At 41.9% G+C, this 24,117-nt stretch overlaps 1 protein-coding gene across 1 annotated transcript; it reads right to left on the reverse strand.

Annotated features, from left to right (window-relative positions):
• Positions 1-3,554: 3,554 nt before the first annotated feature.
• Positions 3,555-23,105, reverse strand: LOC145397143 (ionotropic receptor 93a-like). Its single transcript, XM_080270340.1, has 7 exons — positions 22,986-23,105; positions 11,125-11,201; positions 10,482-10,641; positions 9,059-9,324; positions 5,563-5,700; positions 5,126-5,312; positions 3,555-3,830 (listed from the first exon to the last, which is right to left on the reverse strand). The coding sequence occupies exons 1-7, from the start codon at positions 23,103-23,105 to the stop codon at positions 3,555-3,557; spliced, it is 1,224 nt and encodes a 407-aa protein (XP_080126466.1).
• Between the last annotated feature and the right edge of the window lie 1,012 nt (positions 23,106-24,117).

The following is a 24,117-nucleotide window of genomic DNA, read 5'->3' on the forward strand; positions in this document are numbered from 1 at the left end:
GGGCGATGACTCACTCAATACCTCCTTTTATCCGTGGGGCCCGGCAATTGGTCGTGGCTGCCCAGGGGCACGACTATCAGGTGCCAGGGCCCGACAATTGGCCGTGGCCTGAGTGGGGGAGTCAGCGCACCTCTGTACACCTTCAGAGCGGCAGTAGGCCGTCTCCTGCTTCAGGAGGGAGGAGCGGCAGTAGGCCGTCTCAAGGGCACCACCTTCGGAGCGGCAATTGGCCGTCTGACGAAGGCGGGAGCAGCAGTAGGCCGTCTCCTTCAGCTGGAGAGGGGAGCGGCAGTAGGCCGTCTCCAGGGCAGCACCTTCGGAGTGGCAGTAGGCCGTCTGGTGAAGGCGGGAGCGGCAGTAGGCCGTCTCCTGAGGGGCGCTGTCTGGAGTTATGAGGGCAACTCCACCCCTAGCTGATTCAGCAATCCCACTCCCTGAAGGTAGTGTCTATCTCCTACGATGCTGACGACGCGACGGCTGGGTGAAATAGGGGCGCATGGCCTGGGCTGACATATGTCGTTGTTGCTGTGTATCCCTTCGACTGGTGGCAGCTACTCCGTTGGGTCCGGGTGGGGGTGTTGGTACGTTCCCAGGCACACTGGGCTGTATACCACTCGCCTCGTTGACGGGGGCACTATGGTATTCCTCCCCTGCTTCCATCTCGGGGGCACTACGCATTTTATATATATATATATATATATATATATATATATATATATATCGGTCTATCTATCTATCGATCGATAGACATAAAAATAGAAAGACAGATAGTCATACGCATAATTTTAGTTTTTAATGTATATATTTGTACTTATATATGTATCCCTACGTGTATATACTGTATGTATACTATATATATATATATATATATATATATATATATATATATCCCCTCCGTGGCCAAAGGCCCGGAATTTTCCGTGCACGCCAGGCCGACGCCAGGGCCATTTTTTGAAGTTTCGAAAATTGATTTCTTTTTCTTGCCATATTGAAGAGAAAGTTCACATGGACCTAATAGTGCAAATCCCAGCTTCCTAGACGCACTTTATTGCTTGCAATGGAGAGCGGAAGTTGCAGAAATATTGGCAACCGATATCGTCGCCCAGGGGCGCTGCCGCAATACAACTGGGCGGGTGTTATTTTTTTTTACCTCCCAAAACAATACGAATGGTGCTGAAATGTTGTGCATATATGAGATATGATGATATCGAATGATTTCAGTACGTAATCTGTTAGGAATGGCTGGATAAAAAAATTATGAATACTTTTTCTTTTTGATATAAAATATGTTTATGGTAGTTTCGAGTTATTTTTTAAGTTATCGTTGTGCCCATGATTGGAAAAGGGAGCGAAAGAGTTGAATTTTCGGTCCTAAATGAGAAAACTGCACATCCTCCAAGGTTAGACTGCCACACGAGAATAAAGTGGAGGGTCAGGTCTGATAAGCAATGTGGAGGTTGAGTCGCAACTTCGAGTTCCCACACCACGAGCATGGCTAAAAATACAGTAGAATCGTAATGCAGTTTCAGAAGTCTAATTATTAAGAATACAGATACAAAGCAGAAATAAATAAGTAGACGGGAGAAAACGAATTTTTTTCCGTAATAACATATTCATCTTTACCATTTTACGTTCATCTTTATTATTTACATTGTTATTTTCGCAATATATATTGCTGTCTCGTAAACAGGGTGGTTGTATGTGTTTTGCAAGGGAGGAAAAAGATTGTATTTTCTGTCTGGGTCAATCTAATGGGTGTAACTATGTGTTTTTAAGCATGGCCACGAGCGAAAAAATCGTACATCCACGCGCCATGACGGCAGGTGGTGAACTGACAGATGATATGTGAGAGGGTGAAGTCAAGGTCAGTCTCATGTCCCAGATTTTCGTTCACTTCCCGAAGGTTTTAACAGTTTTCTACAAGTTGAACTGCATCAAATGATCCAAACCCTTACAACAAACCTGAGCAAATAGGTAAAGATACCAAGACAAAAATTTATTTTTCACTTGTTATCATGTCTTTATTGTTTGTGCCTGTATTACTTCATAATAGTAGACAGGTGGTTGTGTGTGTTTTGCAAGAGAGGACAAAGATGATATGTTCTGCCTGGGTTGAGATAATGGGTGTAGTTGTGCTTGTTTAGGCATGGCCAGGAGCGAAAAAATCGAAAATCCACTCACCACAGCAGCAGGCTCTGAACTACTTCATGAGGTGAATGGGAGTATGGTGTAGGTCAGTGTGAAGACGTTCAGAACGTTCGTTCACTTCCCAAAAATTTTTGCGGTTTTTTATAGGCTGCGGTCAAACGACACCTGCGGCCATTGATCGGCTAAATGTCATTCGACGCCGGCGGCCACGGAGGGAATATATATATATATATATATATACACATAGATACATATATATATAGATAGATAGATAGATAGGTAGATAGATGTATACACATATATATATATATATATATATATATATATATTTGTATATATATATATATATATATATATATATATATATATATATATATATATCCATCCATCATCCAATCCTACTTTGCCCCATGAGGAGCGTAGGAGCCCGGGGCTAGGCAGTTGGTCCTGACATTTAAGATGAGAGTGACCAGCCTCATTCATCCCTGAGTGGCAATACGTGGGCAATCAACCCCAACCACCCCTTGGATATAAAACTTTACCGGCTCAATCCGATTGGAGCGCCGTAATTACCCATGAAACCACCAGGCGCCAAAATAGTAGTAGTAAATGGTTTCCTGGTGTACAGGAAACCATTTGGTTTGTTACTCAATGTAGAGTCACCCACAGGCAGAAGAAAGAGGAAAGAATGAAGGAATTAAAGACAGAAGACGGAGTGTAAAGTCACCAAAAGGCAGAAAGACGAGGAAAGAAAGACAAAACAAGATGGAAGGAAAGAAGGATGGAGGAGAGGACAGGGCAGACACCCGAGAGTAGCACTACATTGAGTGAGTGGATGGTGAGTGCCCCCACCTACCACACTATATGTATATATATATATATATATATATATATATACTAATAATAAATCAAAGCCTGAGGCCGTGTCCCCGCCGAATATTTGTTGGCACAGGCTGTTGTGGGCTGCAGTTCGGCATGACTGTAACCCTTATAGGTTCTCGTCCATACCTGCCTGCATCCACTAAAGTCACTTGTGTTGGTTGCAGTGTTGCAATATACCCGCCCACATCAGCACGCATTAATTTGGACGCAACCTTCCTCGCAGTAAAGGTGTAACCATCTTCACTCAAATGGCTTATATTTATTTTGTTCTTGCTATAGACATTTATTTTCTTGTTAGAAAGACTATCAGTGAGGACGGAGTAAGTCAACGTTATATTTAAATCTTCCAATTTGAAACGCCCACGACCAAGATGACTAAATCGTGTGAAGGTAGCAAAAATAAATAAAAAAATATACAGTATATAATACATCACCTGATTCAAGGATTATTGGTGTGATTTGAGTACACCATTACTGTCTAATAATTTCACTCTTTAGAACTCTTCCTAGGCCAGCAATGTAGTTTAAGCAATCACATTGAGGGGATGTCTCTTCCGTAACAAGAACCCCTCTATCAGGAAGGCCACACCGCCTAGAGTGAGGCCTACTAGGAGAATCAACAGAGGACCCTGGATGTGAGTTATGGTCAGGCTTTTAACGGTGTTACTGCTCCTGCTGTCTGCTACTGCTCCTATTTGATCCCCTGACTTCTGTTTCTTCAGTTCTTCCCTCTGTCTCACACGACTCTCACGGGACGCTGCATCCAACATTTCCTTCCTCCACTGCTCGTACAAACCAGCCTGTAGACAAAAAAAAATGTAACTTAATGGCATGATATCTTAATAATACACCAGTGAATTAATCATGGGATTTTTCATTTGGCTATTATAATTGCTAAGCTCATATCACCAATAATGCTTACAGACTGGTGAAGCTAAGTGGTGCAGGTTGTCACAGTTTTATCTGCATTTAAAGCAGGCTTCTGAAATGATTCATTGTTTTCTCATGATCATTTTAAAGTATAATCAAGCATTTAACCCGCCCCGTCACGTCGATGTATGGGTATGTTGCAACATTTTGCATTTGCCAGTCCCGGCGACGTACTGGTACGTCGTGCAATTGCAAGGTCCCTAATTTGCACAATTTTCAATTTTCGCAATTGATTTTTCGTACGTATACACGGGACACCTTCCTCTATTCCTCTACAAGATGCCAAGCAGGGACAATGCCTTACACTGCATAACCTCCCCCCTCCCCCCCTCACGCCATTGTCTCAGCAATTCACCTGTTACCAGTGACCTGGCCAGTAAAGTTATTCAGGGCCAGAGTGATTCCCCAATCGATGACAATGTGGAGGACAAAGTTTACATAGCATCAGAAGAAGAAACAGTCAGAAATAATGATCAGGTAATGTGGCAAAAAAAGGTCAGGTGTGGTGATTAGTTAGTGAGTGGAACAATGCTTATAATGCCTATATTACTGCTTGAAAACCAATATACTCTCATACTACATATAAATTCGTACCAAGTAAATAAATAAATACCGTTTATGAGTTGTGTGAAATAGTTACCCTCCCATAGAACTCGTTTTCTTTGGTGCCAGCATGTTAGAAAACCCAGTCAGGTAAGGAGGAACTCCTACCTGGGTCGAGTATTTTAAACCTCAGGTGAGCTATTTCTCTATGAATTTTCGATGTTTCTCACCAAAAGCGGAGGTTTTAGCCAAAAAAAAAAAAAAAATTGAAAATACTTTGGGATTGGGGGATGTCAGAGGTGCAGAAAACCTCGGGACGTGACGTGTTAACAAAGATTACTGTAATGGTACGGCCACAGTTGCCCGAAACATGTCATCGATAAAATTAAACGAAGCACCACGATGGAGCCATAGGATTATCGGAGCCTGAACGGTTGACGGACTCCTGATTCTCGTTTCTTCTTGTCGATCACAGGTTTGGGGCAAGTGTGGCGGCACTCTAACAAGGACAGATATTGAGAACAGCAGAATATTGCAAATGTGAGGATAGCGTCTGGATGCATTTAGTCCACTGAGGATATTGTTCGCCAGAGGATTCGGCCTGATAGGTATAAACACTTACTTCAGTAATGGCCATCACGTTTCGGTCAAAGACAGGCTTATAGGGAGCGTCGTGAGGTATAGGCCAGGCTGATGCAGACTCAATGATAATCTCTCTGCCTATGTATATCGGTGATGTGCCGTCAATGCGGGTAAAGTACTGGGCTACAGTCAACTCCAGGTACTGCCGTCCCCCTACGTGTGCCCTCCTGCAACAAATTTATGGCAATATTAGTGATATAGTAGAAAGTCTTCCGAGATTAGAATAAAGCATATCCCAAGTACGAAATATTCACATTAACCATATATATTATAAGTAACGGAATTTACTAGGAATACTGATACTGAATGTCACAAAAATAACACAAACAGCTCGACCAAAAGTCAGCTTTGGCACTGACGGAAAATGCGTCCTGAATCCAAGGGGTTGCATTACGCACATATAATTCTCAGACTTACTTCATGGTCAGGGCGTCCCTAAGTCCTTCTGTAATATGGACCCCCACATACATCAGGCTTCCCAAGGCCCGGAAAACGCTGTTGTCAGATATAGTGAAGAATCCTTTATATGATATCCCGTAAGATTCGATCGTGGCCCTGAAATTTAAAAAATTGATGTATCCAGCAGTTTTTTTTTATATATAAAATTAAGTGATGGACAAGTGTACGTATTTTCTGAACACATACTGCGAAATCGAAGGCAATCCGAATATCTGGCAGTATTTTTATGCGTTCAACTTTAGGCATAGACTTAACCGGGAAGGAGATTACAGTGGTTTTAACATCTAAGTCTGGCTGCTGAATAAACTTTGTTCTGCTACGTGAAAGCTAATCTCATGTAATGATCACGGGTGATCTAATAATGAGTCAGAAATTGAGGCATCCATACACATTTGCTACCCAGTCTACCCACAGCAGGTCGAGGAGGCTGTTCTTTTGATTAATTCTTTACATCACTTATTTGCTTACATATCTGTTTACACATGCTACAACCAGACGATTTGATTGAACTGAGGAATGACCTCTCATAATCACATGGTGTAAGGTTATATCTGACTGTATTGTTCCGAATGTCTGTCACGAGCTGAACCAAATTTTACGGAGATGAGAAAAATATTAACAATTGTTTTTTCTGCATGTAAGGATTAAGGATATAACCTTGAACTTGACCAACTAGGTCTTGAATACTGCTACACATTTCTCTCCATTGTCACTTTTCCTACCATAGATCTCATTATTTTCCAAGATATCAACACAGATCTCTAGCTGACCACATTGGCTGCAATATTCCCTCAGTATTTCCTGTACTCATTTCTCTATTTCCTTCCAATACCAACCATTTGTCTTTTCTCCACCACTCATCCTGCCTCCATTTCCTTCATTCTTTAACCCCTTAACCGCGGGCATCACTTTCGTGACGCTTGGGAGCAAGGGATCATACCGCGGGGCGTCGCTTTTGTAATTCTGTGTTATTTTGAATTCACCCGGGCTTCCAAGTGGGGGCTTGTATCATCTATCAGTACTGCCAATGTCCAACACTAGTCAGCACTCCTAATCTCATCTGTACTCCCATCCATTGTTGACAATTTAGCCATTTCTCCCCGTTCTTGACTCCCCTCCCTACCCCCCCTCCATTACCCTATCCTCTCGCCTGCCCGGCCATGCTACGCTAAGTAAATCTTCCCTGGAATTTTTCACTGATTTCATCCATTGAAATAAGCCCTATGTCGTATTCTTATACCAAATAATATATACAAGAAAGAAATAAGGTAAGTGAGAGTGCCATACACCTGGAATTGGCTAATTATCACCTGACAACACCTCACGTGCACTTGTTCGCTAATTTTCGCTGTTTTTTTCCCCTTGAAATATGCCGTATAATCTATTTTCGTAATAAATATACATGTAAGGAGGGAAGGGAGAAGCCTAAGTGATATTTACATTCACCTGGAACTACCTAATTTATAATGTATTGTCTAGATTTCCTGCCAATCATATCAGTGCTACACAAAGCTGTTTCAAGATTCAACATTGGTAGCTCTGATTATATATCTCCTAAGTAGGCCTCTAATCTATTTTTGTAATAAATATACATGTAAGGAGGGAAGCGAGAAGCCTAAGTGATATTTACATTCACCTGGAACTACCAAATTTATACTGTATTGTCTAGATTTCCTGCCAATCATATCAGTGCTAGACTTAGCTGTTTCAAGAACCAATATTGGTAACTCTGAATAACCCCTAAACAGGCCTCCAGGCTGGCCCTGCGTTATCAGTTTACTCTCATCTTCCGAAGTGAGGGGACGTATGTTTCTTCTTGCTGACTTCAAGGCCTTTTTTCACCCCCATGCAAATGGCTCTGTGACCTTAACCCCTACTAAACCTCGTGTGGAAAGAGGTAAAGGGCTGACAATTGATAAAAGAGTGACTACGATCTTTCTATTGAGTAAAACAGTGCAAGTGGAATTGTAAATAATGTGTAAATAATGTGTAAACAGCAAGTGAAAGTAATGAATGTAAATATACGTGAACAATGGAAAATAGTTTTATAAGTTATTTCAAGTGACAGTGCACAACACAGTGTAAATAAAATAGAAATGTAAATAACGTAAATAAAATAGAGAACGTAAATAGAAATGTAAATGAGTAGTATTATAAGAATACGAGTATATACCCTAGGAGTAATGAAAGTGAAAGTTTCACTCTAGCATGTCTGAATGCTATGAGTTATGAGAGTGAAGATGAAAGTGACATTCACTCTCAATGCCAGTATACAGGACGAGAAAGTGAATGCTACGTATTTTACTGAAAGAAATTGAATCCCTACAGTGACAATAAACTAATACTACTGAAGGAAACTTATGGATAAAGACTGTAGATATATATAAGTGTTATATAGTAATAGAAATATAAAGTGTGAGGGGTTTTATGAATAATAAATGACAGAGTAACAAAAGCGAACTAGTGCCAGTGCGACGATCAGACGCGCTCGTAATTTCCATTGCTTTCACAGTGTTTTTTTTTTTGAGTATGGATCCCAAACTACTTGAAAATTGTAGAATAGTGTTTATAGTGTTTGTATCTGGCTGTGATAATCATATTACGGGTTGTCGGGAAGTGTAAAGTGGAGACTTCGTTACCCTACTTCAGAGGTCTCCACAAGTCCTACGGTAACCGACGAAGGCTCAACAATCATTCCAGGAGAAAGCTGAAGGTATGTGCCATAAGCATATGTAATTTTATTATTCTAGGACTAATAACTGATTTTTGGCAAATATTTTTTGAGAGTCTGTCGGAGCCCAAATAACCCCGCGGCACACGCAAGTCATTGGTAAACAAGCCCGCGGTGAAGGGGTTAAAAGAAAATCATAATACTTTTTCACTGCCAACCATTATCATCACTAATCTACTTAACCTACTACCACTTCTCTCATTACTTGTATATAAAACATAATTCATTTCCACCACCAACTATTATCTTCACTCATCCAATAAGACCACTTACCCTTCTTCCATTACTTATATCAAAAACATATTTTTTTTCCTCTACTAACCTTCGTTTTCACTCTTCAACTGATCCCGCTTGCACGTCTTTCCTTGCTTATATATAAAGAACTCTTTTCCACTACCAGCTATTTTCATTCCTCTGTTGTTCCTACTTCGACTGCTATCATTAGGTACGTGAAAAAAATAAAAATAAATATATTCTTTTCCACTACCACCAGCCATTGTCATTACTCCTCAACTGATCCCACCTCCATTTTTTACCTGAATTAACAAAAAAAAAAAAAAATTGTCTTTTCCATGGACAACCAAGGTTTTCACTCCTCTGATGAGCCCGCTTCCACTTCTCTCATTACTTATTTTTTTCACTGCCAACCACTGTCGTCACTCCTCTACTGATCCTGCTTCCACATTTTTCATTACTTACATCAAGCACAATCTCAAAACTCACCTCTCTATTGAGGTGACGAGCTGCTCAACGGTTTCTGGTCTAAGGGGCAGGCTAGGGAGCGTAAGTGAGGCAATGAGGCTTCCGCGATATCCTGTACCAAGAACCACACCGAAAAACAGCCAGATGCCCACCAGGATGCGGTTGGATTTGCTTGTGGAGATACGACCATATAGTCCCTGCCCAAGTAAGCTGCCTACCGTCTCCAACACCACTGCCCCTGGACTCAGCCGACCGTGACGCCTCCACCAGGACTCTGACCCGGTGATCTGTGTGTAGAATCATATACAGATCATAATTCTACATTCTAGTTAACATGGAAAACTTTAGTAGCATATTTTCCTTACCAGCAGATATAGATCATGTTATATAACTTTATTTTGTGGACATAGCATACTTCAGAAGCACTTTTTCCTCATCAACTTATTTTGCATAGTAGACATTTCCCCTTGAACCCAATGAAGTCCTGCTACATCCAGGCGATCCAACACAGATAGAATCATTGGAAGTGTTAATTGTTAATAAATGTGTCAGCTCAACATGTACGCAGGGGAATACTTTTTTCTCAGTATCACAGTCTCCAAATGCATAAAGTTTTTCATACGTATAACGCTGTGTTCTTTCGAAGCTGAAAATCAAGTGGCAGTAGTTTTAGAATCTGGTTCGTATTAACTCTAGTTATTTATTTTTTTCCCTTGCACCAACGATACACAATTAAAAGTCGCAAAAACTGAGTTCTCTGCTCCCGTATAAGGCCTCCATAACACACCATTAAATACTTTCGCCATCAGCATCACAGAAATCGTAACTACTGCGTGCCATTTGAGAGCCGTTTGAGAGGCCATTGTCTCTCTCCCTTTATTACTTTCCATTCTCTCCTCACTGCAAAATACTCTAATGTGTATATTTGGAATTATCCATTGCATCAGGCTCCACTATAGTTTTCTTAAGGATCCATTCATTTGTCGTCCTTATATGCAGCGCAACATATGTGTATAAAACAACCTGCTTCACCTGCTCTGGCTGTTGCTTTTAAACATGAAGTTGTTCGACTTGGCTAACGCTCAAAGAGAAGTTGAAATTCCTGTTTGAAAAATTGATCCTTGTTGCAACCTGAATCAAGTTTTAATTGTCCGACCTATTCCCACATGTCATGGTCGGGAAAACTCGTATTTTTTTTAACACCAGAAAATTTTTTATCGGGCTAAGAATGATTCATAGGGTCCATGAATTAATAATGATACTATTTAGCCTCTCATGTTCGAGACAACCAGTATTTTATTACTAACTGCGATCGACCTTATTCAACTAAATCGTAAGAAACTAAAAGTTTCTTCATATGCCCCTATGAAGTCCCTCTTTGGAGGAATGTGCTGTGCCACTCTGTTTGCTGGAAATCAGGGTGTCCTAAGAATATGCATCTTACCTTGACGAGGGTGAAGCAGACGACTACGGTAGAAACTAAGACAGCCGCCCACACCTCGTGGCTGAGAGGGTAGTAGCAGCTCAACCAACTGGGTTTTAATACAGGCTTGGCCAACGCGAAGCAGAAGGGAGAATAGTCGAACGTGTGTGTGTAGTCCCACCTGTATTACATTATAGATGTTTAGCATTTAATCTGCTGGACAACCTGCCTCAACTCTTCTGATGAAAGCATTAGAATCACGTGTGACACAATGATAGCCTAAATATTAACTGTAGTCCAAGTGCTTGTTGGAGACGTATTTCTAGTCCATTTCATTTGATAATATACACCAATTAAAGTTTTCTGTTATGAGTTGACGGAGGAAGGGAGAGTTGATAAATGGAATCTGTTGTATTTACTAACGTTGAATTTTCAGTGTTAGTCACTATCATAATGTTGACGTAATTAGGATATAATAGGGGTTATAATTATTTCATCATTTGAGTGAGCATGAAACTGTTAACGCAAAAGGGTAACGTATATTAATCTCTTCACTGAGAGTGGCCATTATAGAGCACACAAACATTGTCTCAAGGTGGTTATAACAAGATAATAAGGCTGTCTTCGACGTAAAACAGTTAAGAGCATACATAAAGTGACGGACCTCTCGAGACGGCTGGGCAGCACCACATACACGATGCTGGCCATGAATGACGTACGTGCCATCACCTGGTCCGTCACCTGCCACAGATAATAGAAAAAATTAACTCAGAGTCAAACTACAGTAACAAGCTTTGAAGTTAACACTGCTGAATTTGGAGATACTAAAATTCTCAACACAATGCACAGCTGTTGGAGATAATTTATTGAGCAAAGCACAGCACAGATAAATGAGATAATTTACTGAATTAACACTGCAAAGATGACAAAGATGATGTATCCAACTACATGCTGCACGAATGTTTGAAATAATGACTAATGACCTCTGCACTGCTAGGGAAGAAGGAGCTTAGAATCCCACACTCAACCGATATCACACTTATTCAATACCTGTCCGCATTACTTAAAAATCTCCTCTCTCTCTCTCTCTCTCTCTCTCTCTGCCTTCCCCCGTCATACTCTCGATGGCTGACTACCAAAGGCTGTCTACAAGGTCCATGTTCAGTCTGCCGCACCCAGTCAGTCCTTGACTGTATCCCGTAGACAGTGTACCCGCCTTCTTTGTCGTGTTCCTCCTTTTCTTGCTTTTTGCACCAGCAAAACTCCTCTTGGCTGTCGTCCCAGTGCAATTAACGTCCCTCATTCCTCCTCCTCCTCCTCCTCCTCGCTCTTTGTCACTCGAAGGCTGTCTGTTTACCCCCACCCTTCAACATCTCCCTCTCCTAGTAGTATGAAACGGCAGTGTTCATCTCCGACATGTGTCTTTCGACCTGCTAAGTCTAGTGTGGGGGTGCCCTTTGTTACGGAACCTTCCTCCAGATAGGTGTCCCCTCCCCTGGGTCTGGTTTCTCGGGGAGACCTTTACGAAACGTGCTAGCATCCACAGAGGTGCATCCATTCCCGGATTTTCTCCCACTAATCCTGATCCCCCTCCCCCTGATCTGCCAATAACTTCCTCCCCTTTTATCGCTCCAAGCAATATTCCTCCCCCAGTTTTACCTTCTCCCATCTCCGTTTGTCACGAGTCGTTGTAGTTGTTGCTCACCGTTCAGTGTATATCGCATGGTATTATGGCTTTCCCTCAAAGGACCCTTCGAAGTTTTCATTCGAATTGCTCTGACCTTCGATGCCTTTTGACCCAGAATTGTCGTTTGGTTGTGTGCCTTCAGGAGACCCCCCTCTCCACTCCACCTGTTCCAGTTCCAGGTTATATTCTTGTTAGTCCGCCTAATTCGATTTTTTAATCACCTATCCTCGTCCACACTGCAATTCCTTATGAACCTACTTCAGTTTCTTCGTCACTTAAATGTTCTGTGGTGAGGGTTTTCCCTTATCTTTGGATTAGTGCAGTCTCCCTCTGCTTGCCACCTTCTGTCCCTATTGATATCCTCGAGCTTCCCCGTCTTTTGTCTCTTTTACAGCAGCCCATCTTGTTATTGGGTGATTTTTATTGCAGGCACCATTTATGGGGTGACTATTATTTCTACTAGAGGCCATTTGCTTGATTTTTTTCTCTCTAGTCAAGATTTCCTTATTCTCAATTCTGGTTGCTTTACACATCATGATCCTCACACTCATACATATTCTTGTATAGATCTCTTTCTTTGTTCACCATATCTATCTCTATATTTTAATTGGTCTGTGCTAGATGATTGTTTGGTAAGTGATCATTTTCTCATGTTACTTACTGCTGCATCCTATTCACCTGTTCTCCATCTCCCTTGTTGGTGTTTTGAGCTTGCCAAGTGCAATGTGTTCGCCTCTTTTTAAAATCTCCTATTGGATCCCTTTACCTTTTCTAGCACTGGTAATATGGTTTCATATTTTACGGATTTAGTGTTAGCCGACTCAGTGGAGTCCATCCCCTAGACTACTCGCGCCATTGCATCCAGATTAGTCCCTCGGTGGTCTAGTGATTGTGCTAGAGCCCTTCTGGTCAAACGGGCTCAATGGAAGATCTACCATTGGAGGATTAATACTCTGGGCCATCAATCTGCATTCCTTGCATTTAAAGGGGTCGGTGCCATTTTTCACAGGACAGTTAGGGCTGCCATAAGGTCTAGTTGGTCATCTTATGTGTCCTTTGCTACATCTTCTATGCCATTTCATGTTCTATTGAATCGTATTCACAGAATTTCGGGCAAATACTCTCCTTTGGCGGCCCCAGTACTCTGTATCCATTGTCCATCTGTTACAGATCCTGCTAGGGTAGCTGATATTCTTGAAGGCCGTTTTAGTGAGATTAGCAAACGATCCCATCTCTCTCGGGAATTCTACCAATATAAGCAAGAGGCCGAATGTACTGCTGTGATTCTTGCTTTGTCATCTGTTGAATCATATATTGCTTCCTTTTCTATGTCCGAGCTTCAGTCTGGAAGCGTCTTGTGGTAACACTTGTGATGGCCTGGATGGTGTTCATTACCAGATGATAATGCATCTTCCTCAAACAGCGTTGTTCTTTCCCTTGTCACTTTATAACCGGATCTAGACAAATGGTGTGTTCCCTACTGTCTGGGGGAAGGCATATTTGCTTCCCTTTTTAAAGCCTGATTGGCCTGGTCATTCTCCCCACGATTATAGACCATCCTGGAGTGGATGGTTAATGCTCGTTTGGTGTGGTATTAAGAATCTAAGAGTCTTCCTTCTGCTTTCCAATATGGTTTTCACAAGGGGCTCACCACTCTGGATCCCTTGATGATGTTGGAGTCTTATATTTAATCAGGCTTTTTGCCACAAACAGTCAGTTCTTGCAGTGTTTTTTGGTCTTGAGAAAGCCTGTGACACTACGTGGAAGTACAACATTCATCATGCTCTAGATAGTTTTGGGATTGACAGTAATTTGGGTGTCTGGGTAAGTTTTTGAAAGATCAAACTTTTCAGGTGTGTGTTTGCAGTAGTTTATCGGCCTCCATTCCACAAGTGGAGGGCGTTCGACAGGGTTGTGTTCTGAGTACGACTCTTTTACTCACAGTGATCAATGGTATTCTCTCTTCTCTCCCTTCAGGGATTCATCTGTCTGTCTATCTATAGCCCGACGCCCTGATCCCGCAAAGGGTGGCTGCAGACAAAACGCCTCCAAGTCGCTCTGTCACTGACCATTTGACTACCCTCCCCCCAACTCATCCCCCCCCTCCCTCATATACCTCTCAACTCCATCCCTCCACCTCATCCTCGGTCTACCCCTCCCTCTCCCTCCCTCCACCTCACCTACATACACCGTCTTAGTCAATCTTTCATTCTCCATTCTCTCCACATGTCCAAACCACCTCAGTGTATTTCTCCTTATCTTCTCAGCCACATCCATATCCACCCCACAACGTTCCTTCACTTCTTCATTCATCAACCTGTCCCTCCTTGTCACTCCACATGCTTCTCTCAAGTAACTCATTTCCACTGCTCTCACTCTTGCCTTGTTCCCCTCTTGCAAGGTCCATGCCTCGCTTCCATACGTCAGGGTAGGGATCACAATACTATCATGCAGTGACTTCTTAACTTCCATACTCACCTCCCTATTTCTCATCACTGCTTTCAGTGAACCAACAACCTTCCTTCCCTGCTGTGCCCTTTCACGCACTTCATCCCCCAAAGTTCCATCCTTACTTATCACACTACCCAAGTACTTGCATGCACTCACATTCTCCATATCCTCACCATCCAACCTCACTGTACATTTTGTGACTTCATTCCTCTCAAACACCATAACTTTACTTTTGTTTACATTAACTCTCAACTTCCTCCTCCTACACACTGTCCCAGATTCATTCACCAAACCTTGCAACTCCCATTCATCTTCACTCAACAATACTGTATCATCAGCAAACAGCAACAAAGGAATCTTCCAAATCTCACCCTCATTCATTAGAGCCACCCCCACATCCACCGCCCGACTTTGCACCTCCTTTACAACCCCATCCATGTATATATTAAACAGCCATGGAGACATCACACAACCCTGTTTCAGTCCCACAATGAGATCAAAGAACTCACTCAGCTCACCATCCACAAGCACCATAGCCCTTGCTCCTTCGTACATACTCTTCACAGCACTCAACAATTTCCCCTCCACTCCATATATTCTTAATACCTTCCACATACCTTGCCTATCTATTCTGTCATAAGCTTTCTCCAAGTCCATGAAGGCAGCATACACTTTCTTTCCCTTCTCTAGATACTTCTCTACTAAACATCTTAGAACAAGTATCTGATCTACACAGCCTTTTCCCTTCCTAAATCCCCCTTGTTTTTCTCCAACTAGCTCCTCTGTCATATGCCTAACCCTATCAATGAGTATTCTACCATATAATTTACCAGTTGTCACGAATCAATCCGCGACATTTCCCTTTTGTGAGAAGCCACGAACTATTAGTGGAAAACTCACTGCGTATCGCTCAGCTAACCGTTTCTCCCTCCATTTCGGGGTACACTTTTCAAAACATTCGTCACTGTTTTCAAAAGTGACCGATTTAATGCACGTCACTAAGTGCTGTACTGAGCGATACTATTGTTTTCTTTATTGTTCGCCCCTGCTTGCACTTGACCGTTAAAAATGCGGCCGAGTGCTCCGCTTTTCTTTCCCACGACTTGGTCAGTCTAGTGTTTGTTGTGACGGAGGAAGGTCCTGTGCTCCAAGAAGTGTGAGAGGTCGCTAGCACCCAAGCTCCACTGAGACAGTTAATCCAGTCCTCCCACCCTCGGGTGATACAGAGCATTCATCGACCGGTATTTCCTTTTTGTATAATCCTAGGTTTAAGAGTTTAGTTAAGGTGTTTTTTCCTAGGCGTAAGTATTTAGCTTTTGTGTGAGTGAGTGAGTGCGTCTCATTTAATTTGATTTGAATTGTAACGTTAAATTTATTTTTTGTGATTAATAAATTTAACAGTTCCTTTCTTGAGCTCAATGTAAAGTAAAATCTTGTTTCATTTAATCCAAATTAAGCTTATTTTCCATATAGCTCCTAGCTTGCATAAATGTTTGCTTCCATAACTGGTACTTAGACCAGTCTTGTTGTATTAATTTAAAATCCGTTGTGCCAGGAGTTAATGCATCAGCAAGAACCTGATGTTATTATTATTAGTATTAGTTATTTATTGTCAGGGGTGAAGTAACTTTCTCCAGAGGCTAACAGTACAGTAATTCAGCAATTGTGAGTAATTAGTCTCTGCTGTGTACTGTTGAGAAAGTTTTTGAATTCTCGTTCTTAGAGAATCGTTGCACGATTTAGCAAGACAATCATTGTCCCTGCTCTTCAGTATTATTGAATATTATTATCAATTTAAATAACATTTAATCATTTATTTTAAAAACACTGTGATATTATAAAAACCCCGTGACACCAGTCACACAAAGAAGGCAAATACCCCTATGGTTACCACATACTTCTCTCTCCCCTTTTCCTTTATATAAAGGAACAATTATACCTGATTTCCAGTCCTCTGGAACCCTTCCCTCTTCCCAAGCCAATCTACACAACTTCCATATCCACTTCACAACAATCTCACCCCCATACCTCAGCATTTCACCACACACTCCATCAATTCCTGGAGCCTTTCCCAACTTGATCTTCTTCATTGCTTCCAGTACTTCCGCCCTACTAATCTGTTCCTCCCTCCTCTCATCTCTAATTCTCCTAGGCATTCCCCAACCAATTATACTCGCACTGCTCTCACTCTCTACATTGAACAAATCCTCAAAGTGCTCCTTCCATCCCCTCAATTTCTCTCCCTTCTCCACCAACAATCTATAATTCCTATCTTTCACTCCCCTACTATTTCCCCTTTCACACTGCCTTACTTTCTTTACCTCCTTCCAAAACAATTTCTTACTCTCCCTCCATTTCACACTCAGATTCCTCCCAAACTCTTCATCCACTTACTTCTTACTCTCCTTCACCCATCTCTTCACCTCCCTTCTCCTGCACACATGTACCTCTCTCTTCTCTCTCTCATCTTCTCCCCTACCTGTACTCTCTAACCATTCACTATATGCCTTCTTCGTTTGTTCCACAGCTCGTTTCACCTCATTGTTCCACCATGCTGTCCCTTGCACACCCTTGCATCTCCTCCTCACTCCACAAACCACCTCACACACTGTGCTTATCTCTTCCGTAAATATCGTACATACGTCTTCCACCCCTTCCATCTGCCGTAGCTCATGCCTTCCCAATCTTTCTTCTACTATGCTCTTATACTCTGTCATTTTCTCACTATCTTGCAAATTCTCACAGGAGCTGTTTCCTCCTGTCTTCCTCTTCGTCTCCTCACTATTTTCTTTGCAGCTTTACCTTGGCCATCACTAAGTGATGGTCCGAGACTCCATTCCCCCACTCTCTCCACATTCTTGCATTCAACATTTGTCTTCTCATTCGCTTATCCACACACACGTAGTCTATCATTGCCTTTCGTTCAACAAGTTCACTATCCATCCTCCTCATTACTCTCCATGTATACCGGTGGATCATCTTATGCTGAAAGTAGGTGTTGGCCATTGCCAACCCCTTACCAGCACAGATGTCCACCAAAGAACTACCATTCCCATCTACTTCAGCTGGCACACCTCACTGACCAACCACTCCATCCACTTGTACATTCCCAACTTTGCCATTCATGTCTCCAATCAAAAGCACTCTCTCGCTCCTCTCAAATTTGTCCATACATGCTTCTACTCTCGCCAAAAACTCATCTTTCACTCTTGCCACTCTGTCCTCTGTCGGAGCATACACACATACAATCCCCAACGCTTGTATACCTACTTTCATCCTCACCCATACAATCCTTGCACCCACTGTTCCATACTCTCTTATATTCTCCTTTCACTTCTTGCTTATCATCAGACATACTCCCTCTTTTGCCCTCTCATTCTCATTAAGTCCCGCACATATACCTAAACCATATTCCCATTCTCTCACCCTTCACCTTACCATTTAGTTTCAGTCAATCCACATATATCCACTTTTGCATTCTCAAGCACCTGAACAATCTCTCTCTCTCTCTCTTTCACTTCATTATTCACTCCTCTTACACTCCAAGTTCCCACCCTCAGAATGTCCTTTGTCTATTCCTTAGTCGTCAGCGTATGGTCCGTCCTGGTCCGAGTCGCTTTATTCACTTGTTTAATTAGTTCTTTTTACGGGGTGGGGCACTAACCCACCACCAATCCTTTTAGTCACCTCGTACAACAAGCAGGGATACTGGGGGAGTATTCTTGAAACCCCCCTGCCCCCAGGTGGTTCATGCCTTCTTATATCTTGATGAATTTGCAGTTTACCTAGCCAATGCTGATGCTTCTCGTCTCTGTTGTCATATGCAGTCGGCGATAACTGCTTTGTCCACTTGGGCAATTTCTCACGGGCTTCGTTTTTAGCCATCTATATCAAGTGCAATGATGTTTTCTAGATGATGTAATATTCCACAGCTGCCTCTTTACAACACCCATGTTACCTACCATACTACTACTACATTCTTGGGTCTGTCTTTTGACTCTTTTAACTTGGCCTTCACATATTGCTGTCCTAAAGACGTCTGCTGTTTAGAGGTTTCAATTTCTACAAACCTTGAGTCATCTTACTTAGGGCTCTGACCGTTCTCTTCTTCTGTGTTTACATGTTACTGTGGTTTTCTCTGTTCTTGATTGTGATTGTACAGTTTATGCCTCTGTGTCCCCTGCCATTCTTCACAGGTTGGATGCTGTTCATCACGAAGGCTTCATCGTGCTTGCGGAACATTCCGTTCTGCTCCTGTCCAGAGCCTGTATACTGAATCTGGATTGCCCTCTTTGTCGCATCATTGTGGTAAATTGACTTTTCTTTATTAGTATATCTTAGTGACAGGAAAATAAGAGTAAAAGTAGATGATGTACATTCCAATTTCCACTCAATTAATGCCGGCGTGCCGCAAGGATCAGTTCTGGCACCAACCCTATTTCTGGTTCATATTAATGATCTCTTATCTGTCACCCACAATCCCATTCACTCATATGCAGATGACTCAACACTACATAGTTCATTCACACTCGGACACCCATTTACAAAGTCTAATATCTCTACCTCTCAACTCAGTACAGCCATCTCCATAAATCAAGATCTATCTACGATCAGTGAATGGGGACAAAACAACCTTGGCTCTTTTAATGCTAGTAAAACTAAATATATACAGTTTACTAATAGACAGATATTGCCAGATTCGTACATTACCTTCAATGCTGCTAATATTCCCATCTCCAAAAGTATTGAAATTCTTGGTGTCTCATTTAACAGTGCCCTCAGCTGGACTTCTCATGTCAGATCACTTGCTAAAACCGCCTCAAAGAAACTTGGATTATTGTACAGAGTCCGTAACTTCTTCGCCGATGAGCAGTTAGCTATAATTTATAAGAGTCATGTGCGTTCTCAGCTTGAATATTGCTCACCCATGTGAAATGGTTGTGGAGAGGTTGTATTAAGACAACTAGACAAAATTTAGAACAAAGCTGTTAGAATCATTAACAACCCTGTCATTACATATAAACTACCTCCCGTGCAAATAAGAAGGAATGTTGCCTTCCTTGCATTATTTTACAGATATTTTTTTGGCAAATGCTCAGACGAAGTTGCGTCCATGGTGCCACCTCTCCATGTCTTCCCTCGTGCTACACGGGCATCTGGTAGCGCTCATGACTGGAATGTCACTCATTCATATTGCAGAACTTCTGCCTATCAGAATTCTTTCATTCCCCGAACTGCATTTCTCTGGAATTCGCTTCCCCAGAGTTGTTTCCCTCCAAATTTGAACCCACAGCTGTTCAAGTCTAACTGTTACAGACATTTTATGAACGGAGGACGCCAGTAATCTGGTGTACGGATTGTTTTTATTTACTCATTTGTTTTTCCTTCCTGTGTTCTGTTATTTATAAAAAAAAAAATTATAGCCTTCATCAGCATTCCTCGTCTGGTTTCCTTCCTACATCCCTTCTATCATTAATAGTCCGTACTTAACCTTTACTTATAGGCAGTATTCTTTTTCTAATAGTGTAGTTAGTTTGTCCCACTCATTGTCTCTTCCTTATCCTCAGGAACTTGCAACTCGTCCTTGTGCTTTCCCTCTGTGGCTTATCCCCCCCTCCTAATACTTGTTCATATGTCCTCCCTACGACTAAGTCCTCCACCTCTCCATACATTCTTTGACCCCTCTTCTTTAGTCACATGTCTTGTCATTCGTCGGCTGCTCCCATCTATACCGATGGTTGTAATTCCTCTGCTGGCACTAGTTTTCCTGTTTTATTTCCCGACATTTCATGGCAGTCACATCCCTTTGATGCCGCCAGTGACTTCACTGCAGAACTGGATGCTCATTTGGTTGCCGTTCAGTATATTTTCTTTTTTCTCAGACCTCATCTTTTGTTTTCAGAGACTCCTTTAGTGCCCTTTCTTCCCTAACGACCACTCCTGCAGCCAACCCATTGGTCCTTGAAATCCAGGAGTGGTTGTACAGGATTGCCACCAAAAATGAAACTAGTTACCCATGGCTGGGTTCCAAGTCATGTTGGTATTGCTGGAAACGAGCTGACAGATTTCCTGGCCCGGTCGGCTGTGTCCTGTATGATATCCTGCAGCTGTCTCCCGGTGAGAGACTTTTCTCGGTCGATTTCTGGCTTGCTTAAACATTATTGGCAAATGGGATGGAAATGGAATGGTCTAACATCATTGATAATAAGCTGCATTCTGTTAAGCTTACTGTTTGTCAATGGTCCTTTTCCACCCATCCTAACAGACGGTGGGAGACTGCGTTAACACGCTTGCGTTTAGGACATATCTGTGTTACGTATGGTTATTGGATGTCCAGTAAGGCACCCCCTCTTTTCTCATTTTGTCAGATTCGACTTACTTTAGTGCATCTTCTAAAGAACTGTCCTCAATACTTTGTTGAACCTCGTCGTGCTTTCCCTTTCCTTCGTGATTTAGGTCGTCAGCCTTCACTGTCTGATCTCCTTGGTGAATCCTGCCTCTTTTATGTTACCCGTCTCATGTCTTTTTTAACACTTACGCCTATGCTTCCCTCTGTTTGATCTCTTTCCCTTTATAACACCCACAAGGCCTGATTGTCTTGCATGTTTTCTGCTGTAGTGCCAAATGGCCGTAGCTGCCTGACACTTGTTCATTAATCTCTCTCTCTCTCTCTCTCTCTCTCTCTCTCTCTCTCTCTCTCTCTCTCTCTCTCTCTCTCTCTCTCTCTCTCTCATTATCGTCGTCGCTGTCATTGTATTCTCACCTTCGTATCCTCACCGAAACTAGGTTGTCTGAAGCCACTGAATGTAGTCTCTGTTTTGCATCATCAGTACTCATTTCATGGCTAGATATTTATTTACCTCCACCAACGACGCTGGAGGAGGTTATTTATTCACCTATGTTTGTCTGTCTGTCTATTTGTCCAGACGATATCTCCAAATGTCCTCAATCTATTTCAATGAAATTTTGTGGAAGGGTGGGCCATGGGCCAAGGAAGAAGCGCTTTAATATTGGTGTGGGTCAGGATTCGGAATCGGAGTATCCTGCATAATATCCCCAAAAGTTTTAAATGAATATCAATGAAATTTTGTGGAAGGGTGGGCCATGGGCCAAAAAAGAATTGATTAAATTTCCGGGTGGATCCGGATCCTGATCTTTTTTAATGACAATGGCGTTGGTGGAGGTAGGCTTTCAATAAGGGCTTTCTATTTTATAAGCTGTGTTTCTAAACTTCAGTTTTTTCGAATCCTCCATCGTCTGACTGTAGCTATATTGCCAGTTTCTGTTACATCTGTTTGGGTTAATATATATATTTTTTCCTAACTCTTCCGCTTATTCAGAACGGAACGACTGTTTTCGACATTCTGTCCGTACCTCCCTTTTCACTCTTCACTTCTGCGATATTATAACTCTTCAGTTGGACAACTTATTCAATTTCCAAACTATTACATTCTTGGCCTATAAAAATAAAAAAAATTGAATTACTCCAAAATACATGGGCTAGATACAGTGGGCATCGCCTCGGCAGCAGAGGTTAGCGTTGTTATGATGAAGCTCTTGGCCCTTATTCACCAGGGTTGGAATCCTGGTGTGGGCAGCTGGCGTCATTCGACTCAGGTGTCCATACTTCCTTTGTGGGATGATAAGTAACATGAAGGGAAGGAAGGGACCTGGTAACCTGGAGGCTACAGTGTTATGTATTCCAGGATATAGAGTGAGTAATCCAACACTGACAGTAAGGCCAAAGTTACGGAAGTGGGCATCGCGGTTAAGCGTCTCAGGATGTTGCACCAACCATTAAAATCTGCAGTCAGAAAAGTATCCCCAAAGATTAAAAGAATTTTGGGAAGATACCAAATACAAACTAAAAATGCCCTATTATATTGATGTTATTAAGGTGTAACATGAAAAATACACTGTTAAGGAAGAAGAACTAAGATGGGTTACTTTCACAGTCGATTTGTTTGCATAGCAGCGGCAGAAATTCCCATTATGGTGTTTCATTCCAGAAGAATGAAGTTCACTAATTATTCCATGGTACTGTCGTATTGTGTTACTGATTCACCCACTCACAATCACTGCCAAAGTTCATTGTGGAAGAAGAAACAGAGAAGTGAGATTTTCGCACAAAGCATCGTAACAAAATGCAGTTACTACAGAAATCGCCGAAAGACTATGCCAAGGAGAGTATGGCACCATAACCTTACGAAGAGTCAAGACTTCGTTTGACAGCATCGTGAAAAAAAGCTGCAAGTAAAGTAATGTCTGAATTCACTTATGCCAACGAGAATATGGTTGGCATCGTAACATAAAGCAAGGACTAAACAAGTAGTGTGGCGTCTCTAATGCCAACGCTATTAAGTTAACCCCTTAACCTTGTTCCTCACCTCATCCCAGTTGTTCGAATGTAGAACACGGAAGGTGAAGTTGACGGCTTCTGCCAGTGTCACCAGCTGGTTGTAGTCAATGCCATAGTGCCTGGTGGTGTTTCCCTCAACTGACGTCATCCAGTACGGCTCGTACGGCAAGGCGGTCACGTTTATTGTCATCCCGTGAAAACTGTTTATTGTTGTTGTTATTATTATTATTATTATTATTATTATATTCATTATTATTATTATTGTTGTTATTATTATTATTATTATTATTATTATTATTATTGTTATTATTATTATTATTATTATTATTATTATTATTATTATTATTATTGTTGTTGTTGTTGTTGGAAGAGTAGGCACAGGTCCTGAGGATGACATAATGGGTTGTTATAGAGTACCATGAGAAAATGATAATGGGAAGCGACTAAAGGATATGTGTCAGGAGAGGAGGTTGTGCATTTGTAACTCGTATTTCAAACACAAAGATGAACTTAAATATACATGGTATGGAGGGAACGGGGATCGTGTTGAAAGAAGCCTGATATGATTACGTGCTCGTAGAGAGGTCGATGATGGGAATGGTTGCTGATACGAGGGCTGTGAGAGGACGATGTGGAGGTCTGTCAGATCATATGATTGTGGTATGCAAGATCAAGCTGAGAGGAATGAGGTGGATCAGGAGAGAAAGGAGCAGTCAGGGAGAAAGACTGAAAGTTGAGAAGCAGAGGATCAATGAAATGGAAGATGATTACAGGACCAAAGTAGAGGAGGAGTTAGAATCAGTGAATGGGAATGAAATGGATCTGGACATCCTGTGGAATGCATATATTGATTGCTTAGTTAGGAATGCTAAAGAGGTCTGTGGTGTGGCAAGAGTAACAACAAAGAAGAAAGGTACGGCATGGGGGATGAGGAAGACAAGAGAGCAGTGGAGAAAAAGAGGAAGAAGTGGCTAAAGTGGTTACATGACAGGGGTTCAGTTGAAATAACAACTGAATATATTGAGAGCAAGGAGCACGTGAAGAGATAGTAAGAGGAAAAAGGAGATAAATGATGATCTAAGAAGAAAAATTAATGCGAACTATGAAAATAGGAAGTTGTTCTGGAAAGAGGTGCAGAAATGTAGAAGTGAAAGGGGAAA

This window comes from Coenobita brevimanus, chromosome 40, assembly GCF_032717465.1.
Source record: "Coenobita brevimanus isolate Jiangsu-jjx chromosome 40, ASM3271746v2, whole genome shotgun sequence".
NCBI lineage: Eukaryota > Metazoa > Arthropoda > Malacostraca > Decapoda > Coenobitidae > Coenobita > Coenobita brevimanus.

Coding starts and splice junctions, on each gene's coding strand:
- LOC145397143 (XM_080270340.1), bottom strand. CDS start 23,105: ATGACGTCAGTTGAGGGAAACACCACCAGGCACTATGGCATTGACTAC. Junction 10,642..11,124: donor CTGCCCAGCCGTCTCGAGAG/GTCCGTCACTTT, acceptor AATGTAATACAG/GTGGGACTACACACACACGT. Junction 3,831..5,125: donor ACGTGATGGCCATTACTGAA/GTAAGTGTTTAT, acceptor TTTTGTCTACAG/GCTGGTTTGTACGAGCAGTG.